Source organism: Protopterus annectens, chromosome 4.part1 (assembly GCF_019279795.1).
Source record: "Protopterus annectens isolate FY-2018-M chromosome 4.part1, PAN1.0, whole genome shotgun sequence".
NCBI classification, from domain to species: domain Eukaryota; kingdom Metazoa; phylum Chordata; order Ceratodontiformes; family Protopteridae; genus Protopterus; species Protopterus annectens.
In genome coordinates, this window is record NC_056734.1 from 187,337,998 (window position 1) to 187,359,843 (window position 21,846).

At 40.4% G+C, this 21,846-nt stretch overlaps 1 protein-coding gene across 3 annotated transcripts in view; it reads left to right on the top strand.

Annotated features, from left to right (window-relative positions):
* The window catches only part of GOLIM4 (golgi integral membrane protein 4), a 2,181,480-nt gene that overhangs the window by 1,326,807 nt on the left and 832,827 nt on the right, over nucleotides 1-21,846 (top strand). For 2 of the 3 annotated variants that reach the window (XM_044070089.1, XM_044070090.1), the window contains one exon: nucleotides 14,531-14,638. The exons of the other annotated variant lie outside the window; for it this stretch is intronic. In XM_044070089.1, coding sequence (XP_043926024.1) covers nucleotides 14,531-14,638 — 108 coding nt within the window. The remainder of the gene's footprint in view (nucleotides 1-14,530; nucleotides 14,639-21,846) is intronic. 3 annotated transcript variants of the gene reach the window in all.

Here is a 21,846-nt window from a genome sequence, read left to right on the forward strand (position 1 = left end):
GACAGTGTGTGTTTTGTACCGTCTGTAAAATACCCAAAGGCATAGGCACAAACCTAAGCCATTCTGTAGCTACTAGGTATCAAAAATCTGCGTATATCCTGGTAATAATGGCTAGGCTTGTAAGGGCTGTTGAGAGATTAGCCTAGTAATCTCCTGTGAACCTATACTCAAATTACTGCATAACTACTGCCTACCTCTTAAAAATAAATGTATTACACAGCAATGTAATAAACTTAGAAAACATGAAGGGATGCATCTGGTTAGGCCTCCTTTCATGCTCATAACAATTGAAAAATACTTCACAAAACTTGAAGCAGCATGCCATAACAAACTCCGAGAGAATATTAGGAAAATCGACAAACTCAGACCTTTCAGGAATCAATATCAAGAATTATATCTTGAAAGATTAGTGCATCTATTTTAGGAACCCGGGTTAACAGAAATTAACAGCCTGTTTGAAACCAAGACTATGTGCTTATTTCCCATTCAGTTATCACTTCAGCAACCTGCAGTAAGATGCTGGTATGTGAATATGAACCTGTTATTTTCTTTCTTACTTGTACTGGAATGTGATGTTAATGTCTCCTATACTGTACAGTTTTCTTGTATGCAGATATATTGCTACTAGCTCCCTTTCTGTACACGAACCATATAAACATTCACACTCCCCAGTGGTGATGGTAAATCCCTGTGGCTGCTTTAGAGATACAAGCTAAGAATAGATTACAGATGTCATAAATACAAGAATACTTTGCCATTGCCATCCTAAAACAATTCAGTGTTCTGTAACTTCAGTCTCAAATGTAAATAATACAGAATGCTATCTACCTTACTTATGTATGCATTATCCATTTCCATACCATTCCTTACTTTAAGCATTTAAAGACCTGCATTCCTCCTGTACTAGGAAAGCACAGGTGTTATATTGAATATTATTGAAAAATATAGCCAATGCCTTTTAATTAGGCAATAGAAGAGTCTCGTAGACTGTAGTACAGATAAAGCAAGGCTTAATATAATGTGCAAAAGCTCTTCCTGTATATGCACTGAAGTTGTTTATCTGCAGTATGAAGTGTAAATAAGGTTTTGCCTTGTATGCATGTCATGACAGCCTTCCAGTTAATTACATGTTCTTTATCTGTTGCATAAACAAATATGTCTATATCTATACATATATATATATATATATATATATATATATATATATAACTAGGTCTACAGAAAGTGAGTTTCCAGTGAAAGAATGGAATAATTTAAGCTAAATAATTGTTTGTTATTACTAATAGGTTATTGCAAACTAAGCAATTTTGTATGTTACCACTGTTATATACATAATTGTATAAATAGTCAAATTTATGAGAGGGGATAGGGATGGTAAAGCTCCTCCATTATAGATACCGGCAGCTGGCTGCTCACGTCTCAACTGCACATACCTCTCAACCTGGAAACATCAAAAATCTGGACAAGGCCCATGAAAAATAGGTGCAAATCTGTACGCTGATTAGCATCTGATTTGCATACATAATTACTTAACCCCACCCACTCCACTGGAATTCTGGGATACCAACTTTCAAATGCAAACTGAAGAACAGACAACCAAAATATGGCACCGCACCAGAGTCCCCTGCAGCCATTCCAATGTTCCATTACCTGGCGATTTCTCCCCATTTACCATAAACACTAATGTGTGCACACTGCTTTACTTCTACAATGATTATTTGGATTTTATTTTTACATTTTGCAGCACAATAATGCACAAAACACTAACAGACATCCGCTAAATAAACATACTACTGAAGAAAGCCTTGCCGCTGAAACCGGTCTAGTAGTTTCAGTTCCAATAAATTTCTCTTTTCATATCCTCCTGGGTGCTGGCATTTTTCTTTTGGATCCGCTAAACAAAGCAATACTGTCTCACAATGAAAATAGACTTGGCATTAAAACTTCTCTGCCATTGAAACTCACATTCATTGAAATAGCATTGAAACCCACACACCAAATCCAAAGAAAATGCATCTGGCCAGTGGTGGATAAAGATTACCTTTGGGCTGTTTTCAAATCATTGGCCCTTTGCACACAAAAGAAGAAACATACATGTGTTCTTTTCTTTGATACACCATCGTGACTTTATTAAGTTATATTCCTTGTATAATACAGCACACTTGTTAGACAGAGCACATTTTAAATTTATTGTCTGAACATTTTTCCAGTAGGCTGTACTGTAGACAATGAAACAAAATTCATGAACCAATAATGACAAAACTGCCCAATTCAGAACATTTCTATCATAAAAGTTTACTTCCACGCCCACACTATAAATAGAATGACGGTAATATAAGCCATAGGCATCTTGCAAAGCTTCTCACACTTATTTTCAACTTCAGTTTATGTTCTTCGTGTTTCACTGTTGCAGTCATTACATTTGGGTTATTCTGCTGGCAGGTTGCCCTCAGTCGGCCTGAATTCCAAAGTCTTGGGTCCTGCGTCGGTTGCTGTCACCTCTTCCCTGACGTCAGATCGTCAGGGGTATAAAAGATGCAGCCGACGCCATTTTATTCAGTCTTTCTTGCCGCGTGGTGCCCGAAGCAGAAGCAGTTTGCAAATGCCGGTTGGCCGACTCCTGAGATTTTCGTGTTCGAGTTTCAGATCCAAAGTCTTCATTAAAAGCCAAGTACCCCGTTGGGGAAACTTTTTTCTTGCTCCAGACCGATGTCAGAAAAAGTTAATAATTGTATTTCTTGTGGGACGCAAATACCTCATAAGGACTTTCATTCTTACTGTATTCCTTGCCTAGGCCCTGACCACCACGTTGCTAGTTGTCGGTTTTGTGCTAGATTTAACCAATGCACTATTAAGCATCGGTACGATTTTGCATTAAGCTATTTTGGGTGAAGATTTAATTATACACTGTCGTCGGATAGCCATCCGTCTACCGGAGTTCACAAAAAACGCAAAGAAAAAGAAAAAGACAGGCAACCGAGGTCCAAAATCGACGACGAAGCTTCTCCTAAGCAAGTCGCTGGTTCTCAGTGAGGCACTTTCGCAGCCCCTGATGCCCGCTACTTTAGAGTCGGGCCGCTACCAACTCCCACGTGGATTCGGCCAGGCCGCAGGAAACTCAAGGTATTGGAGCCTTGGAGATTATTCCCTCAGATGTGTCCGGAGCCGCTGAGCAGGCATCGGCTTCTGAGGGTGTATTCAGACCTAAACAATTGTATATTAAACCAACTTCAAAGACTAAAACACTTTAACGACAAAGAAACAAGTTCTCCAGCCACAAGGACTGGCCTCCATGCCCAAAAAACAGATGCTCAAAATGGCCGAAGACTTAATTACCTTGATCATGGGTTCCCACCCCCCTCCTGATAGTGGTTCCCACCCCCCTCCTGATAAGAGGCCTAGACAAGAGACAGACTTTGAATCTTCAGCTCAGGTTTCCATTTCTTCTGATTCCTGTTCTAATCAGGAATATTATCTCTCCCCCCCCCATGAGGATTCTGATGCTGAAGAATCAATTCCTTCAGCTTCTCCTCCTGAGGACTACTCTTTTGGGGAAACCTTGCATACCATGAGGGAGCACTTCCACTGGGAGAGCCAAGATTTTTCAGAATCTAAGAAAAGGCTCAGAGACTTCCTTTTACTTCCTCAACACAGGCCTCTAGCTATTCCACCTGTGTTGGACATTGTAGATGATGTGTTCTCGGAGTCCAGTCTGACCCCAGACTCTTTACCTCCAGCTCCTGTTAAGCCGGATAGATACTACAGGGTCCCTGACTCTCATAAATTCCTTTTCAAGAACCCTACTGCAGACCCAGAAACTATTTCTCAGGGTCCAAAAGGGGTCAAGGCTTATACTGCAAAAAACCCTACCCCTTCTGACAGGAATTCTAGGGCTCTGGATAGATGGTGGAAAAAAGATTTGCACATCTGCTACTTTGGCTATAAGGACCTTAAATTGCCAGTTTCATGTGCTCAAATATCAGCAGTATATCATGACACTGCTTAAACAGAAAATGATGGCAAATTCTGAATGTGCAGAAAACAAAGAAATGCAGGATTTATTGCATGCGGTTGAACAAGTTGGAAAGCATACTTTGCAATGTGGTTTTGATTCTCTGGAGGCCTCCTGCAGAGCCGCTGTTACGGGTTCTGTCATTAGGAGGCATGCTTGGTTAAAGGAACAAAATCTGCCTGACCATGTTAAAGCAACATTATTAAATGCTGCTTTACAACATGATACCTTGTTTGGTGTTAAGGCAGAAGAGGTGTTAAAGAAAATGGAAGACAAAGCTAAATCTATGCAAACGGTCAAGGATTTCTTACAGGTACAGCCACCTAGATTTAGCAGACACTGGCCTACAAAGAATTGGTCCTTTCCAGTCTCAGACAGACCTCAAAGGGGCAGATCCAGACGCTCTACAGGGAGATCACAGCCGCAAGAATCCTACAGGTCTAAGCAGTGGAGTGCTTCTACCTCCAAAGGTGGAGAGGACAAATCACAATCATACAGGAAACAGTCCCAATGACTTCCCCCTGCCTGCACCAAGCACTTACCTTCTGGCAGCACCCTTAGGGGGAAAACTAGCACTTTTTTCTCAAAATTGGCACATTATAACCCAGGACAAATGGGTTCTAGACATAGTATCACAAGGCTACAAGTTTGATTTCCATACCCTACCAAGGGCAAACGGTTGGCCAGACCTGCCAAAAAAATCAATGGGCAGAGGCTCAAAAACAAGTCGCAGCTCTCATGGACATGAGGGCTATTCAACAAGTGCCACAGCAAGAGCAGGGATAAGGATTTTACTCAACTGTTCTTGGTACCCAGAAAGGACAAAGCATGGAGACCAATACTGGACCTATCTATTCTGAACACTTTCCTGGATATACCAAAATTCAAGATGTTGACCTTACAGCAGCTTCTGCCCATGCTGGGCAGCAAGGCTTGGCTCGTGACTTTAGACCTAAAAGAGGCATACCTGCATGTCCCAATCAGACAAACATGCAGAAGATACCTCAGATTCAAGGCTGGCTCAAAGCATTACCAATTCTCTGCACTGCCCTTTGGCTTATCTACTACACCCAGGGTCTTCACAAAGTGCCTGGCACCAGTAATTGCTTACTGCAGACAAAGAGGAATAGAAATATATCCTTACTTGGACAACTGCCTCATACAAGCAGAGAACAAGGACATTTTACTACAGCATCTGACGTTTGTGATGCCTAGGGTACACAGTCAACAAAAAGAAATCAAAACTAGTACCCTCTCAAGAGATAATATTCCTGGGTGGAAGCTTAAATACAACTGCCCAGATGGCTTGTCTCACGCCAGACAAACAAAGGCAATTGACTACCTATTTCAAGGAAATGGCAACCAAGGCCCAGGTTTCTTATGCAAGACTGCATATGAGGAAAATTCAGTGGTACCTAAAAAGTGTCGGGACACAACATTGCCACAGTCTGGAAACAATGATTACTCTAATTCCCTGCCTGCAACAGGAGTTTCGATGGTGGGCAAAGGCTTGTCACCAAAACAAGGGACAGCCATTCTCACTACCCCCAGCCAGGCAGAGCCTAACGACGGATGCATCAGATTATGCCTGGGGGGCACACATGGCAGGAAAATGCATTCAGGGATCATGGACCTCAAACCAAATGCATCTACATATCAATCAAAAAGAGATGCTAGCTGTTCAAAATGCCCTGACAGCCTTCAAGGACCTACTTCATCCAGGACAACTACTGATAAAGACAGACAACACCACAGTCATGTGGTACATAAACAAGAAAGGGGGCACTCATTCTTACCCCCCCCCCCTTTGCAGACTAGCCATGACTATGTGGGACACAGCATTGACTTACCAAGTACATCTGCAGGCACAATGCCTGCCAGGAAGGAAAAATACTCTGGCAGACGATCTAAGCAGAAACCTCATGGATCCTCATGAGTGGCAGCTGGATCCACAGGTCTTCAGCATGATAACAAGGAAATGGAGATGCCCAGACATAGATCTATTTGCCTCCCCTCACAACTACCAACTAAAAAGATTCTTCACAAGGACTTATCACAGACAAGCATGGAAAATGGACGCCCTATCCTTCAGCTGGAAAAACCTATCAGTGTATGCCTTTCTCCCTCTGCCTCTCCTCACCAAGGTACTTCTAAGGGTCAGACAGGAGAAGCCAAAGATGATACTGATTGTACCAGACTGGCCCCGCCAGCACTGGTATCCAATATTAAGGATTTTTTCTCAATGTCCAGCTTGGACCTTACCTCAAGTACCGCATCTACTGTCCCAGCAAGACAATCAGATCCTGCACAGCCAGCTCAGGACTTTAAACCTGGCAGCATGGCGGATAATGTAGTCATACAAAACACACCTCTCAGCAAAGCTGTGATGTATGTCATTTTGGAAGCCAGAAGGCCTAGTACTAGAAAATCTTATGCTGGAAAATGGAAGAGATTCTGTGCTTGGAACCAGGCAAAAGGAACAGATACAACTGTGCCAAATATTCCTCAGATTTTACAATACTTACCTGAGATGCTGGACAAAGGCCTATCTTTCTCATCTATTAAAATTCATGCCTCTGCCATTTCGGCGCATTACAATGCAGAGCCACCACTCTTTTCTCATCCCTTATTAAAACAGTACCTCAGAGGAGCCAAAAATTTAAGGCCTCCAAGGAGATCACCTGTACCTGCATGGGACCTCAACTATGTCTTGGAAAAACTCACCCTGCCTCCTTTTGAGCCAGCTGCTACTGCTGATGTAAAGTTTTTATCTTGGAAAACAGCTCTGCTGCTAGCAATAACTTCTGCAAGACGAGTTTCAGAGCTACAGGCACTCATGGCTGTAGAACCTTTTATCATTTTTTTATCTGGACAGGGTCTTCCTGAGGACAAATCCAACATTTATGCCTAAAGTGGTGTCCAGTGTGGCTCTTAATCAAACTATTCATCTGCCAACTTTTAATCCAAATCCACAGAACAAGGGGGAAAGAATTCTGCATTCTTTGGATGTACACAGACAGCTTAGATTCTACTTGGACAGAACCAAAGTTTTCAGAATGACACCGCAATTACTAGTGGCATATGCTGCAGGATCACAAGGAAAGGCTATCTCAAAGCAAACTATTTCAAAGTGGATAGGTCACTGCACTCGTTTCTGCTACTTATACCATGGCAAGCCAGTGCCTAAGGGCATTAGGCCACATTCCACCAGAGCTGCAGCCACTTCAGCTGCCTTTCTCAGGGGAGTACCAAACAAGGACATTTTAGAGGCAGCTACTTGGAGTTCAGTGCACACCTTTACAAAGCACTGTCATCTCCCACTCTACTCTAACTCCAGGGCAGGCCTTGCACTACAGTTCTGCAGGGTCTCATAGCCGCTCCTAATGCTGTTTAGCTCCAGCCTCCCAACCATAGCTTTGGGAATCTACCCAAATGTAATGGGTGCAACAGTGAAACACGAAGAACATAGTACAGTTGTGTACACTTACCATAAATGTAGATGTTCGAGTGTATTCACTGTTGCAGTCCAGGTTACCCACCCGCCATTCCCCCTTTTTCTTCTGATGGAACCTATCTTTCCTTCTCTGATTTATACAACTTTTGTGATGTATTTGCTTGTGGATGAAGGTAAAGTTTATATTGCTGCATGTAATTTTATATATAGATATAAATTTTGGCTACTCTTTTAGGGGGCACCTGACATCTGGGGCAAGAAAAACTAAAGAAAATGGCGTTGGCTGCTTCTTTTATACCCCTGATGACCTGACGTCAGGGAAGGGGTGACGACAGCTGACGCAGGACCCAAGACTTTGGAATTCAGCCCGACTGAGGGCAACCTGCCAACAGGATTACCCTAATGTAATGACTGCAACAGTGAATACACTCGAACATCTACATTTATGATAAGTGTACACAACTGTACTTTTGGTTTTTCCAACATAAAAACTTCTACAGATCACACAGGATGCACAGTACACCACATTCTGACTGCCACAGCCAGCATAAAGTCTAATATCATAAACCCGTCCTGTATCCGGGTGTATAAACTGATCATCTGTATTTATGTGTCTACACATATTACAGTGATGACATGGATACGTATTTTATTTATTTATTTTACATTTGTTAACCGGGCTAGTCCAACTGGATACATTTCCATTTTCAGTGGAGGCCCGAGGAGAAAAGCTCCAAGTTTTCAAAACATTTAATGTTACAAGTAATTTAAAAATAATAATACAAAAATGTATAGCAAAATGTTACAAGAACAAGATTTGTTCATAGTAAAAAAAATGATTTCACAATTTTTTCCCACAAGAAAGCAATAAGTAAGTAAATCAAGAAAAGATGGGGATATAAGGTTACTCAGGACTTCTACAGGATAAGACAGGAATTGGAAAACAGGATTGGTGGTTAGATGGGATGAGTAGAGCTGGAGAGAGTAGAATGGTCAGAGAGAAATTATGATATAAGGATAAACTTTAAGAGAAAAAATTGAGGGAGACATGGTAGAACAGAGGAGAAGGAAATGAAAAAGCAGATTAATCAGGGTTATTGCAAGAGCATAACCAGTGGTTGGAGAGGAAATGTTTAAGGTTAGTTTTGAATAATGGGAGAGATGAAAGAGCTGTTAGGTCATTTGGTAGGAGGTTCCATATTTTACCAACAAAGTTAGAGAAAAGAGAGTCTCCTGCAGAATTTTTAGATAAAGAAGTTTGCATCTGCATTTTTTTAGTTGAGCGTAACTTTTTCAGGTTATGGTATGGTGTTATGAGGGTAGAGAGAGTTGGGGTATTGTTAGGTTGATAAAGGACTTTATGGGCAATAATAAGTTGGTTAAATTGTAGTAGATGAGGTAATTCAAGCCAGCCTAGTTGTTTTAGGTTTTGACAGTGATGAGTCCTATAAGGTGAGTTAGTGGCAAATCTGGCAATGCTATTATAAGATTTAGCTAGTTTGTTATGATTATATTGGGACAGGTTAGATGGGGGAGGCATATAATAGGGTAGAGAGTAAGTGAGTTCTGGCTATTGTAGATCTGGCTAGTGGTGATAGAAATTGTTTAATTCTATATAGAGATCCAAGTTTTTTGTTGGCCTATTCTTTCACTTACTATATTCTTCTTTTTGCTAGTCTGGGGCTTATAGCATAACATCTTTTTTAATGAAGGGCGATTCTTAAAACAGAAGGAGGGTGACTCTCCTAACAGCCCCTTACATTTCTTATCTGAGGTCAAAACTCTGCAATGTTTCCTAATGATCCCACAAATGGAGCCTGAGTCCTTGGAATATGTAAGGCTCATACGTGTTGGCTGAGTGGGCTGTGAAGCCAAAGGAGTAGGCTGTTCAGCTTGCTCCATAAAGTAAGGCCTCGTTCGAGTGACTCTTAACATAACTGCATCATTCTGTGCAGTTATAATCTCTGAATTGTACCCTTTATTTAAAAGGTTAGCTGTAAGAGTCTCAAAAGAGTCATACATATCACTATCTTTAGTGTTCAATCTAGCTATTCTAAAAAACTGTCCTTTTAGAACATTCTGCTTAACATGCTTGGGCTGCATGCTCCGAGAATGTACAACATTGTTGGTTTTACAAGGTTTAACATATTGTTTAGTGTATAACCTTCCTGGGGTCTTATGCACCATCACATCTAAAAAAGAAATAGACTCCTCTGACCAGTCATAAGTAAACCGAAGAAAGCTAATAGTGCTATTTAAGTAATGCACAAACTGGTCAAGGGTTTTTGCTGTGTCCCCTCAGTCATCCACATAACGGCCATAACAAAGGACAGACTCCTTAAACCCATTAAAGTCTGAGAATACATTGTGTATCTCCCATTCAGCCCAAACCATACTGGCATAACTGTTGGCACATAGTGCCCATGGCCACTCATCTTCAGACGTAAACATATTGTGTTCCAATATGAGTTCTAGCAGGGTACAATCAAATACACTTTATCATTGTCATATGCAGGACTTTGACCAAAAAAGTGCTCTAACATTATCAATACCTGCATTGCTTGGAATACAGGTAAACAGAGAAGTAACGTCCATAGTAGCCAAAAGGACATCATTACAGACCAATTGTACAACCTATTAAGAAAATCTGTGGTATCTCTCAGAATGTTCTGCATTCCATTAATCACTGGGCGGAGATGATTTTCTACATAGATAGACATAGGCTCTGTAGCCCATCCCCTGCCAGAGACTGTTGGCTGCATGGGTGAACATAACTGATCTTTGTGGACCTTAGGTAGCCCATAATTTTTTGGTATTACTGCATTCTCAACCAAAAAATATTCATACAAGCACCTATCTATCACTCCTTCCATCAGCAGAGTTTTAACTCTCTCATGTATCTTGGCAGTTAATTTAGTTACCTCTAGTCTGCTTATTTTGATGCAAGTACATTCATCATTTAACATCAGGAACATAGCATTCAAATAACTTGAAACATCCATGACAACTATACCACCCCCTTTGTCACCAGGGCGAAAACAAATATCATTGCATTTCATTAGATTTAGTAAAGAAGAATACTCATCTTGACTTAAATTATTAGAGTTTTTCACATTCTTACCAGAGGGATGAGAAAAATAATTGTAAATATCATCAACACATAGCTTAAAGAAGGCTTCTACTAGAGGAGTATTTATAGGTGTAAACATACTAGGTCTTCTATAAGCACAAACATCAGAGCTCTCTCTATTCCCATACATTCGTTTCAAATCAATCAACACATCAAGTGTGGGATTACCAGCAGGTATAAAATTAAGTCCATGATTCAGTACATTAATTTGCTGGAAATTTAAAGTCATAGAAGAAAGATTAAAGATCAAACCCTTCCGCACCTTGCTCCGGACAGCTGGTTCTTACGTATACTGTCTTTTCTTGTGATTGTGGTCTCTTCCCTGAGACCTCCCTCTCTGCTTCATTTTCAGTAGCTCGGGTGCCTGTAATAGTAAAAAAGGCTGTTTCTGTACTAACAAACCATTTTCGTCTTCCGTAGCTCCACTGGCCTGACTATTCTGCACCAGACCTGTCATTGTATTCAGCATCGAGTCAGTCTCAGTTGTGATATTCGTTCCTGATCCTAGCAGTGCCGGAAAACCATTAAACGAAACTTGAGAGTGCTCAGAAGAAATAATCGTTGTGCACTCTGGTGCAGAGATATTTAATTGGATCTGAAGCAGTATCTGTGTGTATGAAAGTGCTTATCCTTGTTGCATTTTAAGTTTTTTATATTATTAAAATTGATCTGCTCATATCTCTCTGCCTAGCCAACTTTCTTTTCTTTTTACACTAAAGTTGGTTTAGACTTTGATTTCCATTTTCTAGTAATTGTTTTTCTGACAGTATCATATTTAGATTCAACAAGGCCTTACTATGTCTAAGCAATTCAGAGTTTGTATCACAGCTCAAAAAAATAATTTCCCCAGTCACGCCAACTTGCTCACCCAGCATCTCCAACAGAGCAGTCTGCATTAAATCCCTATTTTACAAATAGTTGTGTTTTTGAGGCTAGGAGTAGCCTCTGAAGACTGGGAAACTGAACGTCCACTCACTTTCTCCTTGTCATGACCTTTACCCTCACTTTAGGTCAGTTTCTTAGCCCAGAAGAATTTAAGTAAGGACCTTTCTTTGTTACACAAAATGTTGTTGGGGAGAACTTTGCAAAAGCTACTGTCACTGAATGTTTTAATTTTGGTACTTGATTCAAATTGACTGAAAAGAGGCACTGACTCATTGGTAACCGCGTAGACTCCCAGCTCTGTAGACGTTTATCGACATAAAACTGCAGGTTTTGTGAGTGACCATTTTAACTGCTCTATATAAAAATGGAAATGGACATGTCCCCAAGTAACTTTATACAAGGTTCTGTCTGTACTCATTAGAAAACCTTAACCCAGTTAGATGTTAGGGAACTCCTGCTTAAAGTACCAGAGTTTTTGCAATATTTGCCTTAAAACTGAATGTAACTTCAGATCCCTGAATGTGATTCAAGATGCCACAAACAAAGGACAAGGTACCAAATGGAACAGTTTGGTGGACTAGAATCAAGAATTTGTGGTAGCCATCAGACCATGAGTCAAGGGTTTGGGAAAAGTGATTAACATGTTTGAGCAAGTGTGTTCAGAGAATGTCTATTTGCCTCCTCCCACACCACCATTTGATCAAGAATATTGTACCCAAACTCAAATGATTCTATAGCCATTATAAATAAAATAAGAGAGAAAAACACCCATGGCAAGTCACACATTTTATGAATCCTCTGTCTGAAGTCTAGGGACTTAATTGAGCTGTAGCATAAGGTCCTTCACATAGAAATTTCAGAACCTCAGACATTTTCTGTAAGAAACCAGATGTTTCTAAAAGCAGCCATGAGAAAAAAAATGAGCGTATCCAATGCTTTTTCTTTTCTACCTCATTTCCAGTGGCTGCTGGAGAAATTTTATCTTGGGCAGCTTTTTCCAGTAGTCTTGTAATTCACCTGACAAAAATCACAAAGTTTTCTGTGTGAAGTGAAGCATGCCTGATTAGGATATACCCACTTTTATAATATCTTCCAGATTTGCTTAGTACAAATCATCATGTGAGTGGACATGGGACATTATTCTGTAGCAACCCTTGGATCCTTCGTTGGTATAGCTATCATTGTTACCATGGTAACCCTAATTGAGGACATATGAAATTTGCAGGTAAGGGACAGGATGAGTGTTGAAAACTATCCATAGAATTCTGCTGGTAGACAGTCCACAACAGCTACTTTTGCCCACATTTAAACTTTTGATTCCTTCCTGTAATCCTTCTGTGTTAAAATAGACTACCAGACCTGCTTGCTGTATGTTAGTTTAAGGTGTCACTGTGGGGGTCTACTTCAGTAGACCGACAGTACACAAGAATGACATTCACAACACCGAGACTGGAAGACCGACAACGGAAATAACCGACAGTTCGAAATCCTGACGCTGAATACACCAACATGTGAAAGGAGAGCGACTGTGCAAGCATGCGATAGTGATGGACGTTAGGGTGCGGGTAAGGTAAATGTGCAATAGTGACAAACTTTAGGGTTAGGGTGCGGGTAAAGTAAGCGTGCGATAGTGACGGACTTTAAGGTTAGGGTGCGGGTAAGTGTGCGATAGTGATGGACTTTAGGGTTAGGGTGCGGGTAAGGTAAGTGTGCGATAGTGACGGACCTTCGGGTTAGGGTGTGGGTAAGGTAAGTGTGCGATAGTGACGGACCTTAGGGTTAGGGTGCGAGTTAAGGTTAGTGCATAGATAGTTGTGTATGTAAGGTTTAGTGTAGGTTTCCAAGGTTTTTGGTCTGCTTGTGTTGTGTGTGTGTTGTGAGTTGGTGTTATGCTGTTCGGTAATGTGGACTGTCGGTTTTGCGTGGTGTCGGCGTTTTGGCTGTCGGGTTTGTGGTGTGTCGGTGTAGTGTAGGGGATCCCACTGTGGTATTTGCCAAGTAATGTTTGGCTGCATGCAGCTCTGGGCAAAGAGACATGGCATGCAATGTAGGCCAGTAGGGGGTGCAGCAAACATTTTGTGAGAGGGTGAACATTTAAATATTAGGTGCAGTTTTGATTCATACTGTGGTGACCAGTCTTTTCAGAAGAGGGACTGTCTGAAAAATCTGGACCATTTCAAGAAAATCTGGAACACTTTATGAGGGGGTGTTAATGGTAGAATATACCATCTGTTCAGGAATTCTCATTGTTTTATATTAGGGCCTATCAGATGTGGGGCATCTGTGATTCTATCACTTTATTATTTAAGTGTTCAAGGCTTGCCATGATTCCAATTTTGTGGCTTAGGAATTGTCGCTTCACAGCACCTTCTGTGGTTCCGTTTTTGACTGGGATGCCTTCTCTGCAAAGTCAGGTATATATCCTCTCTGTGCCTATGTGGTTCTTTTTAGTTAAGTAGTTTAGTGTCCCCAGTAGCTGATTTATGGTCATTTTCAAAACAGAAAATATTTCACAGCTGTTTAGGTGTTCTTTCATGTTGTGAGGCTGTTGTACCTGAATGAACCCCATTGGAAGTCCTGAATGCAGTCGTAGCACCTTTAGATAGGCTGATTAGTATATTGAAGGGAAAATTGCATTCTTCTTCTTCACTGGATGATAAGCTTTGGCAGTACACTTATTTCCCATAAGAAATAGCAACCAATTACAAATCCATTAGGCTATGTACAGTACAGCAAGGATTTTCAATATCACTGTGCCAAATCAGAAGCACAGACACATGTTCTACTATGATACAGGTCAGCCTGACTAGGCTGGTACTTCTGACATGAGTCTAGAAGTAGTTCTGAAGCACGTGTTGCATACTGGTTGCCTCCTTTTTCTATTTATGATACCAAAGCTGTATCATAGTTTTGTAGCTTGACCGTTCACCTGGTACTGCTGGCAGTCTTTTTGTAACTTTGGTCTTCATGTTTAAAGTACATTTTTTGTTTCATTTTTACAACTTATAGTCGTGTCTTGGTTTTAGGCTCATAGCTGTTAATGTTTTAGGTTGAGGTGGAAGAATATAAACACTTGAAAGAGACACTCAATAAAATTCCCAGCTTTAGACAACCTGGACAGACTGTACATTTGGCAGAAGGACTGAAACCCCAACAGGTAAGAACACATTCTCAAGCAAATGCTTTTTTGGACATCAAGGAAATGTAGACATATGGCAAAGACAAATGTTGTCTTGTACAGTGCAAGTATTGTAATAGTTGTTTTCAGCCACACTCCCAGACTGAGTAATTAATTATAAGACAGATCAGATGCTGCGGTCATTGATTTTGGCCATGTAGCTTGCTCTTAAAGTCTTTCAAGTGCTTGTATTTTGGTGTCTGTGTTAGGACAAGTGGAGTTTAATTCATGCCCTTGTGTTTAATCACAGGAGTATACTGTCTAACTGCTTACAAACATTCTTTTGTGATCTTGTTACACACCTAATTCAATGTGGTCACACCTATTTCATGCACTGTGACCCAGGGAGTTTGTCAGACATCACACATTCCATGTGAGTAACAAAAAGAGCTGATTTCACATTTACTGTGTAATGTTCTCTTTTCAATTAACTACAGATTTTCTATACCAACCAAAGGGAACGGTTTTGGCCTTCCATTCCTTAGTGATGTCTGTGATAATGGTGTTTTCAATTTATAATTTTATGCTAATTATACTATGGACTTCTTTCCCAGTGGAAAATGAGATAATGCAGATAGTAATGCATATTAAAGCACTGTCTCATGAGTAGAAATTTCAAGTTACTATGTGTGTGTAATACCAAAGTCTTTTTTTACAAATTCCATGCCCTCTGTAAGCATATTTATGAATGTTTGCTGCAACACTGTATGTAGTTGGATATGACTGAAATATACCTTCAGTACTTCAAATTCTTGTCACATTTGCTTAGAATTTCCCAAATATGAAGAACTTGTGTGAGGAATTACACTCTATGCAAGAATACATTGTTGTATGTAGGTTGTTGTTGTATGTATACGTTTCATATGTGATAGACAAATGTCTTTATTGATAATGTGAATTTCTCAATGTGAGATGTTATTTATGTTTGACTTTGCAATGTTGAGCAACAAATGCTTAATAGACAAAAGGCAATTATAATACTTGAATTAAGATGTCTCGCTGTTTATATGCAGTATGGAGCACGCCAGCTAATAGCTATCACATGATCCATTATCGTAAAACATTCAAGGGGACAAGGAAGCTTACTATCTCCAGATCCAGCAGCTTTATTCTGTATCTTGACTGTGCACAGAAGAACTTATTTTAGCAAATTTTGTTTATCAAGAGGTTGTGAACATAAGCCTCAGATCTGGGAAAATAATGAAGGACAAATGATTCCGATTTGTGAGAGCACCCCTGCAATACCAGGCTACAACTCTTACCACACTTTTCGGCCGCCAAACCAGGACCGAAACACTAAAGGTGGAGGAGTGTCAATATTCACCAAGAATATTCACACCACCAGGCTAGTTGCCCAACACAATGCGTTTGAAATTCTCCAGGTGCAACTAACACTAGGTAAGACTGCAATCCAAATTGTAGCTTGCTACAAATCCCCCACCATACTCCAAGATTCTCACTACACCTTTCTAAACATACTGGAAAATATTAAGATAGAACCAAACACCCTAATACTGGGTGATTTTAACTACCCTGCCATTAACTGGGAAAACTACTCATGTACCAACACCTTTGCCCAACGGTTCTTGGAATTCATAAATTCCAATGCCCTGGATCAACTAATCCATAGTCCCACCAGGGGCTCCAATGTCCTAGACCTGGTCATTACCAACATGGGAAATCAATGCTCCACACCTATGGTCACCCCCTCGTTAGTCAGGTCTGACCATAAGCTAATCACCCTTAACATCCACATCCTACCCCCACCCCCCAGTAAGGAAACCTCCATAAAAAAACTTCTCCAAAGCCAACTTCATGCTACTCAAGTCAGAAGTGACAAACTTCATGACACCCATGCAGACGGGAACTGAACGTTCAACTGCTGAATGCTACACTAAGGCACTGTACGAGCACATCCACTCATGCATGAATCGTGCCATCCCAAATAGAACCAAGATGCTCTCATCCAAAAAAAGGAAGCTAATCTGGTGGTACCCTGCCATAAACAAACTTTACAACAAAAGGAAGAAACTGTTGCAGAAAAGAGGAAAATCCCAGGATGCAAAAAACTCTCTTACCAGCCTCAGTAAGAAACTGAGATCCCTCATAAAATCCTGCAAAGCTAGTTACGAAAATAAAATTGCCAAAGATTCCAAAGACAACCACAAGGCATTCTATAACTATGTCAAGAATCTAAATGGCAATTCTCAAATCTGCTCTGAGCTAAATCAGAATGGCTTTAAATATACTGATCCCAAGGATATTGCCAATATCCTGGCAGATCGATTCAGTGCCAACTTCACCCCCCTCTCACACTTCACCCCCCTCTCACCCTCTAAATGGCCCATCTCAATACCGGAAGATTGCCAAATTCCAGTAATAATGGCCACACAGGTAAAAAACGCACTCTCCAAAGCTAAGAATACAGCATCCATGGGACCAAATGACATCCCAGGCTGTGTACTACATGAACTACAGTATGAACTGGCACCTCACCTAAGTGTCATGTTTAATCATAGTCTCACCTCAGGTTTCGTGCCCACTGAGTGGCGCAGAGCTACAGTTATCCCACTCCACAAGGGGGGATCCACCTTGGATCCCAGAAACTACCATCCCATCAGTCTGACAAGCCTTATCTGCAAGGCCATGGAGGGTATTATCATGGAACTTATAAACAAAGACATTGGCAACCTTCGAACACTGGACCCCACCCAGTTTGGGTTTGTGAAGGGCCGATCTTGTCTCCTAAACCTGATTGACTTCTTCGATTCAGTCTCCAGAGCCATGGACAAGGGTAAGGTGGTCCACACAGCCTATCTAGACCTTGCCAAGGCCTTTGACACCATCCACCACTCTGGAATCATAGATAAACTTACTAAGCTGGGCATTAATCCCTACATCACCCAATGGGTTGCTAACTGGCTTACTGATAGAACCCACACTGTAAAAGTAGCCGACTCCAAATCCAGCTCCAGACAAGTGACAAGTGGAGTGCCTCAGGGTTCAGTCCTGGGACTGCTCTTATTTGGCATCTACTTCTCTGAAGTACAGGCCAACACTAAGGGACTCTGGCTAACAAAGTTCGCAGATGACTGCAAACTGGGAGCCATTATTGAATCCCCAAATGATGTGGATACTGTACAAAAGGGCCTTACAGAAACAGATGCTTAGTGCCAGAGCCATGGGCTCAAGCTCAATGCCAAGAAATGTATAGTTATCCCCTTTGGGAAAAAACATGTATCTGTGAATTACCATATAGGTGGCAGTACACTAAACACCGAAAGTGTGATAAGAGACTTAGGGACACAGGTGGACAGTGGTCTCACCTTCGATAACTACATCGCCACAACAGTCAGGAAATCCTTCTGTGTGGCACACCTCATTACTAAGGGCTTTTCATCCAGAAAAAAGGAGGTCATTGTCCCACTGTACTCATCCCTCATTTGACCCATTATAGAATACAACGCCCTGTTTGGTATGTACCTCTCAAGACATCTGCAACAACTGGAAAGGCCGCAGAAATACCTCATTAAAAGAATCACAGGCCTAAAGCAGATGCCCTACGCTGACTGCCTTAAAAAACTCCAGCTGTACTCTGTCGCATATCGTCTACTCAGAGGCGATCTCTGCTTAACATACAAGGCCATGTCAAACCCAGAGTTGTTGGACATGCTACACTTAAAGAAATCCCTCAGAGCCACACGCTCCAGGGATCTAAAACTTGTCATCACAATAAACAAAACATGTTGGAGGGATAGGTTCCTGACCCAGAGACTCCCCAGACTCTGGAATAGATTGCTCAAACATGTCAAGCAGAGTGCCTCTTTGGCCCTCTTCAAAATGAACCATGACGATTGGATGGGAGAAAAGAAATTCACCCCAGGGATCACGTCAGTCGCCCTGCTAGACAGGGGTCCAGGGAAGTAAATAGTGTGGGAAGAAATAGCCAGGGAATTGTTATGGCTAGGCTTGTATAGGCCCTAGGGCTGATCAGACCTCCCAACCATACCGAATTACTCTGTATTTACCGAGTTTTGGGGTCCAAATGAAGGGGTGCCACGATTCCCAATTGGCACCCCTTCATTTCCGATTTTTTTGGTTCAATTTTTTAATTTTTTAAAAAATCGCGCTGTCTGCGCTGACATCATCACGTGCGCGATGACATCAGCGCCGTCAGGGCTACCAGCCAGTCGGAATTGAGCTCAAGGAGCTCAAATCATTATTTCCGGCTGGCTGCGAGCGGGAATACAGCAGCAGCGAGAAACAGGCAGCAACGATAATGGTAGCCATATCTGCCTAGTCCCATATCAATTCAAGTCTCAGCGGCAGCCTTCAGGTAAGAAACGGGTCCCTGCTATTACTGTAATTGTTCTTAGCTAGCTTTTTTTTTAATTACATAATTCTGACCTTACTATTGTCTAGTTTCATAGTCGTTAGTGTTGACTCAACTGTTAATAATCTAAGCAATTTACTGAGAACTTGCGATGCAATGAAAATATTTTTTAGTTAAGTACTTTAAGTGTAGTTTGTTTTTTCTAGATTATATTATTGTTAACATAAAGTGCTAAGATAAGGGAGTTTGTTGATATTTTATTAGGGGGTAAGATTTGTGTGGCTTGCATCTTGTTATTATTAAAAATTATTCTTGGTCCAGTTAGGATTGACAAATTAGACAAAGCTGTGTAATGTTATGTTTGTTGTATTGTGTGCTAACTAAGGCATTTTTTATAGTGTTCGTATCTAATTATTTAGTGACCCTACAGATGGACTGTGACACAAAAGCATTTTTTTAGCCATGAAACATCACTTTAAGTGCAACCCTTGTTGAATGATAAACTAAGCAGTTTTTTTTTCCCATTATGCCATCATGCTTGTACAATTCACTCCCTTCCACCTGTGATTTTGTAAAGTGTCATTAACTGCAAAACAAGAATAGCTAGAAGGGGTCAAAGGGGAAAGGTTGACATTTTTTCAGTGTGATAATTCAAATGCTTGAACACTGCTTTCAGTCAGATAATAGTTTTAGATATGACATTATAATGAAATGTTTTTGACTGTATTCAGATTTGCTCTACTTTACAAACAAATGAATATCTCTAAAGTGAACATTTTGTAATTTTGCACTTTTCAGTGTCAAATGGCCTTAGATGTTTTTTCCTCTTGTTATAAAAGTTGTAGCTCTAAAACTAAAATTTTATAGTGCATGTTTTAATGAAAGATATTAAAATACTTTGTCATATGTGTAGAGTTAGGAGTATAACCATATCTTGAATTTTTGTGCAACATTTCAAGCTAACATTTAATATCACTTTCAGAAAGAAATGCACTCTGCCTCATTATAGCAGCTCAGTACATATGCTTTAAATGTATAGTATTTGTACCATGGCCTTGCTTTTTGCAAACAATGGTTCATTAAACTTTTGCTGCCTGACGCATACTAATGTACATCCTTTTGGCAATGCTTACCATTGCAGGGTTGTATGTATCTCTAAAAGTGGTCTACAAATTATGTTAGTATTTCTAGGTAGTATGTTTGGACATGTTATAAAGTATAATTGGGTTGCACATTTGGTTTTTACTGAATGTATTGTGGGACTATAACAGTGCAATGGCTATTGTGAACTCTAAGTCATTGTTGTATATGGAATGTTACAAAGTGCAGTATCTGTTTCACTCAATATGGAACTGCAAACTGTGTTAGTATACAGGTGTTTACTCAAAAACTTGCAGAATGCTAAGGAAATTAACAAAACTTTTAAAAGCAGAGCACTTTGATTTAATGGATTAATGAGCAAAGGCAGGACATTTCTGACTTTAAAATGTGTCGCCATAAAACATTTACCATCAAAGGTGCTCATAATAATATATCTGTCATTTTTTGAGAGCTTTCTTTAAAAAAAATCTGTGCAAGGTGACAGTCCTGCTAACAGACTGATGAAATTCTAAAAAGTGTGCTGTATTATACAAGGAATATGATTAGTCAGGAAGGTGTATCAAAAACATATGTATGTTTCTTGTTTTGTGTGCAAAGGGCCAATGATTTGTAAACTAGGTAAGCTTTATCCATCACTGGTCAAATGCATTTTATTTGGATGTGTGGGTTTCAATGGCAGAGAAGTTTTAATGCCAATTCTATTTACATTGTGAGACAGTATTGCTTTGTGTTAGCAGCTTTGTTTAGCAGATGTCTTGGTGTTTGTGCATTGTGCTATAAAATGTAAAAAAATAAAATCCAAATAATCATTGTAGAGTAAAGCAGTATATATGCACACATTAGTATTTATGGTAAATGGGGCAAAATAGACAGGTAATGGGGCACATGAATGGCTACAGGGAGTCTCTGGTGCCATATTTTGGTTGTCTGTTCTTCAGTTTGCGTTTGAAAGTTGGTATCCCACAATTCCACTAGAGTGGGCGGAGTTACATAATTACATATGCAAATTTGATGTTAATCAGCGTACAGATTTGTACCTATTTTTCATGGGCCTTGTCCAGATTTTTGATGTTTCCAGGTTGAGAGGTATGGGGCTGATAGCCTAGTACCAACCTATGAACCTTATTAGTACTTCAATATTATGTCACAACTATGTTTACCTGAGAGGGACTGTTACACCATTCTCCATTTCAATGCATGTCTGACAGTTTAACCACAAAATGAGTAAAATATAGTAAGTTTTCACTTGCAAAAATAAAACAGCAGGTTAAAATACCCAGATGAAGGATATTGGCTTTAATTTAAAAAGTTTTTCTTAAGTTGTATCTAGATTGTATTCTAAAGTGCATTTATATGGGTTTGTAATGCATGCTGAATAGCACAGGATTGTATAAGACTTTTATCAACCTGTAAAAGTGTGCATATTCTCTGTCCTGGCCCCTCCATGTTCTCGTTGGCATTGCTTGAATGCACAGTACTTACGTTCATCCTTTTGCTTTTCTCTTATTCATTAGCATTCGCCTTCTACAGTGTCCTACTATTTTTCTCTGTCAGAGTCTGCAGGTTGTATCTTGCTGCTCTATCCTTTTTTAGGCTGTTCTATTCTAAATATTCTGTACATGCTATGTAGTGTAGGCACTAAATCCCATGACCCACGTTTGTTACAAACAGATCACACTTGAAACACGTAAGATATCCCACTTCCTGTCTGGAGCTCAACAATGCTGGCTACAGCAAGTAACAGTTTTAGAGG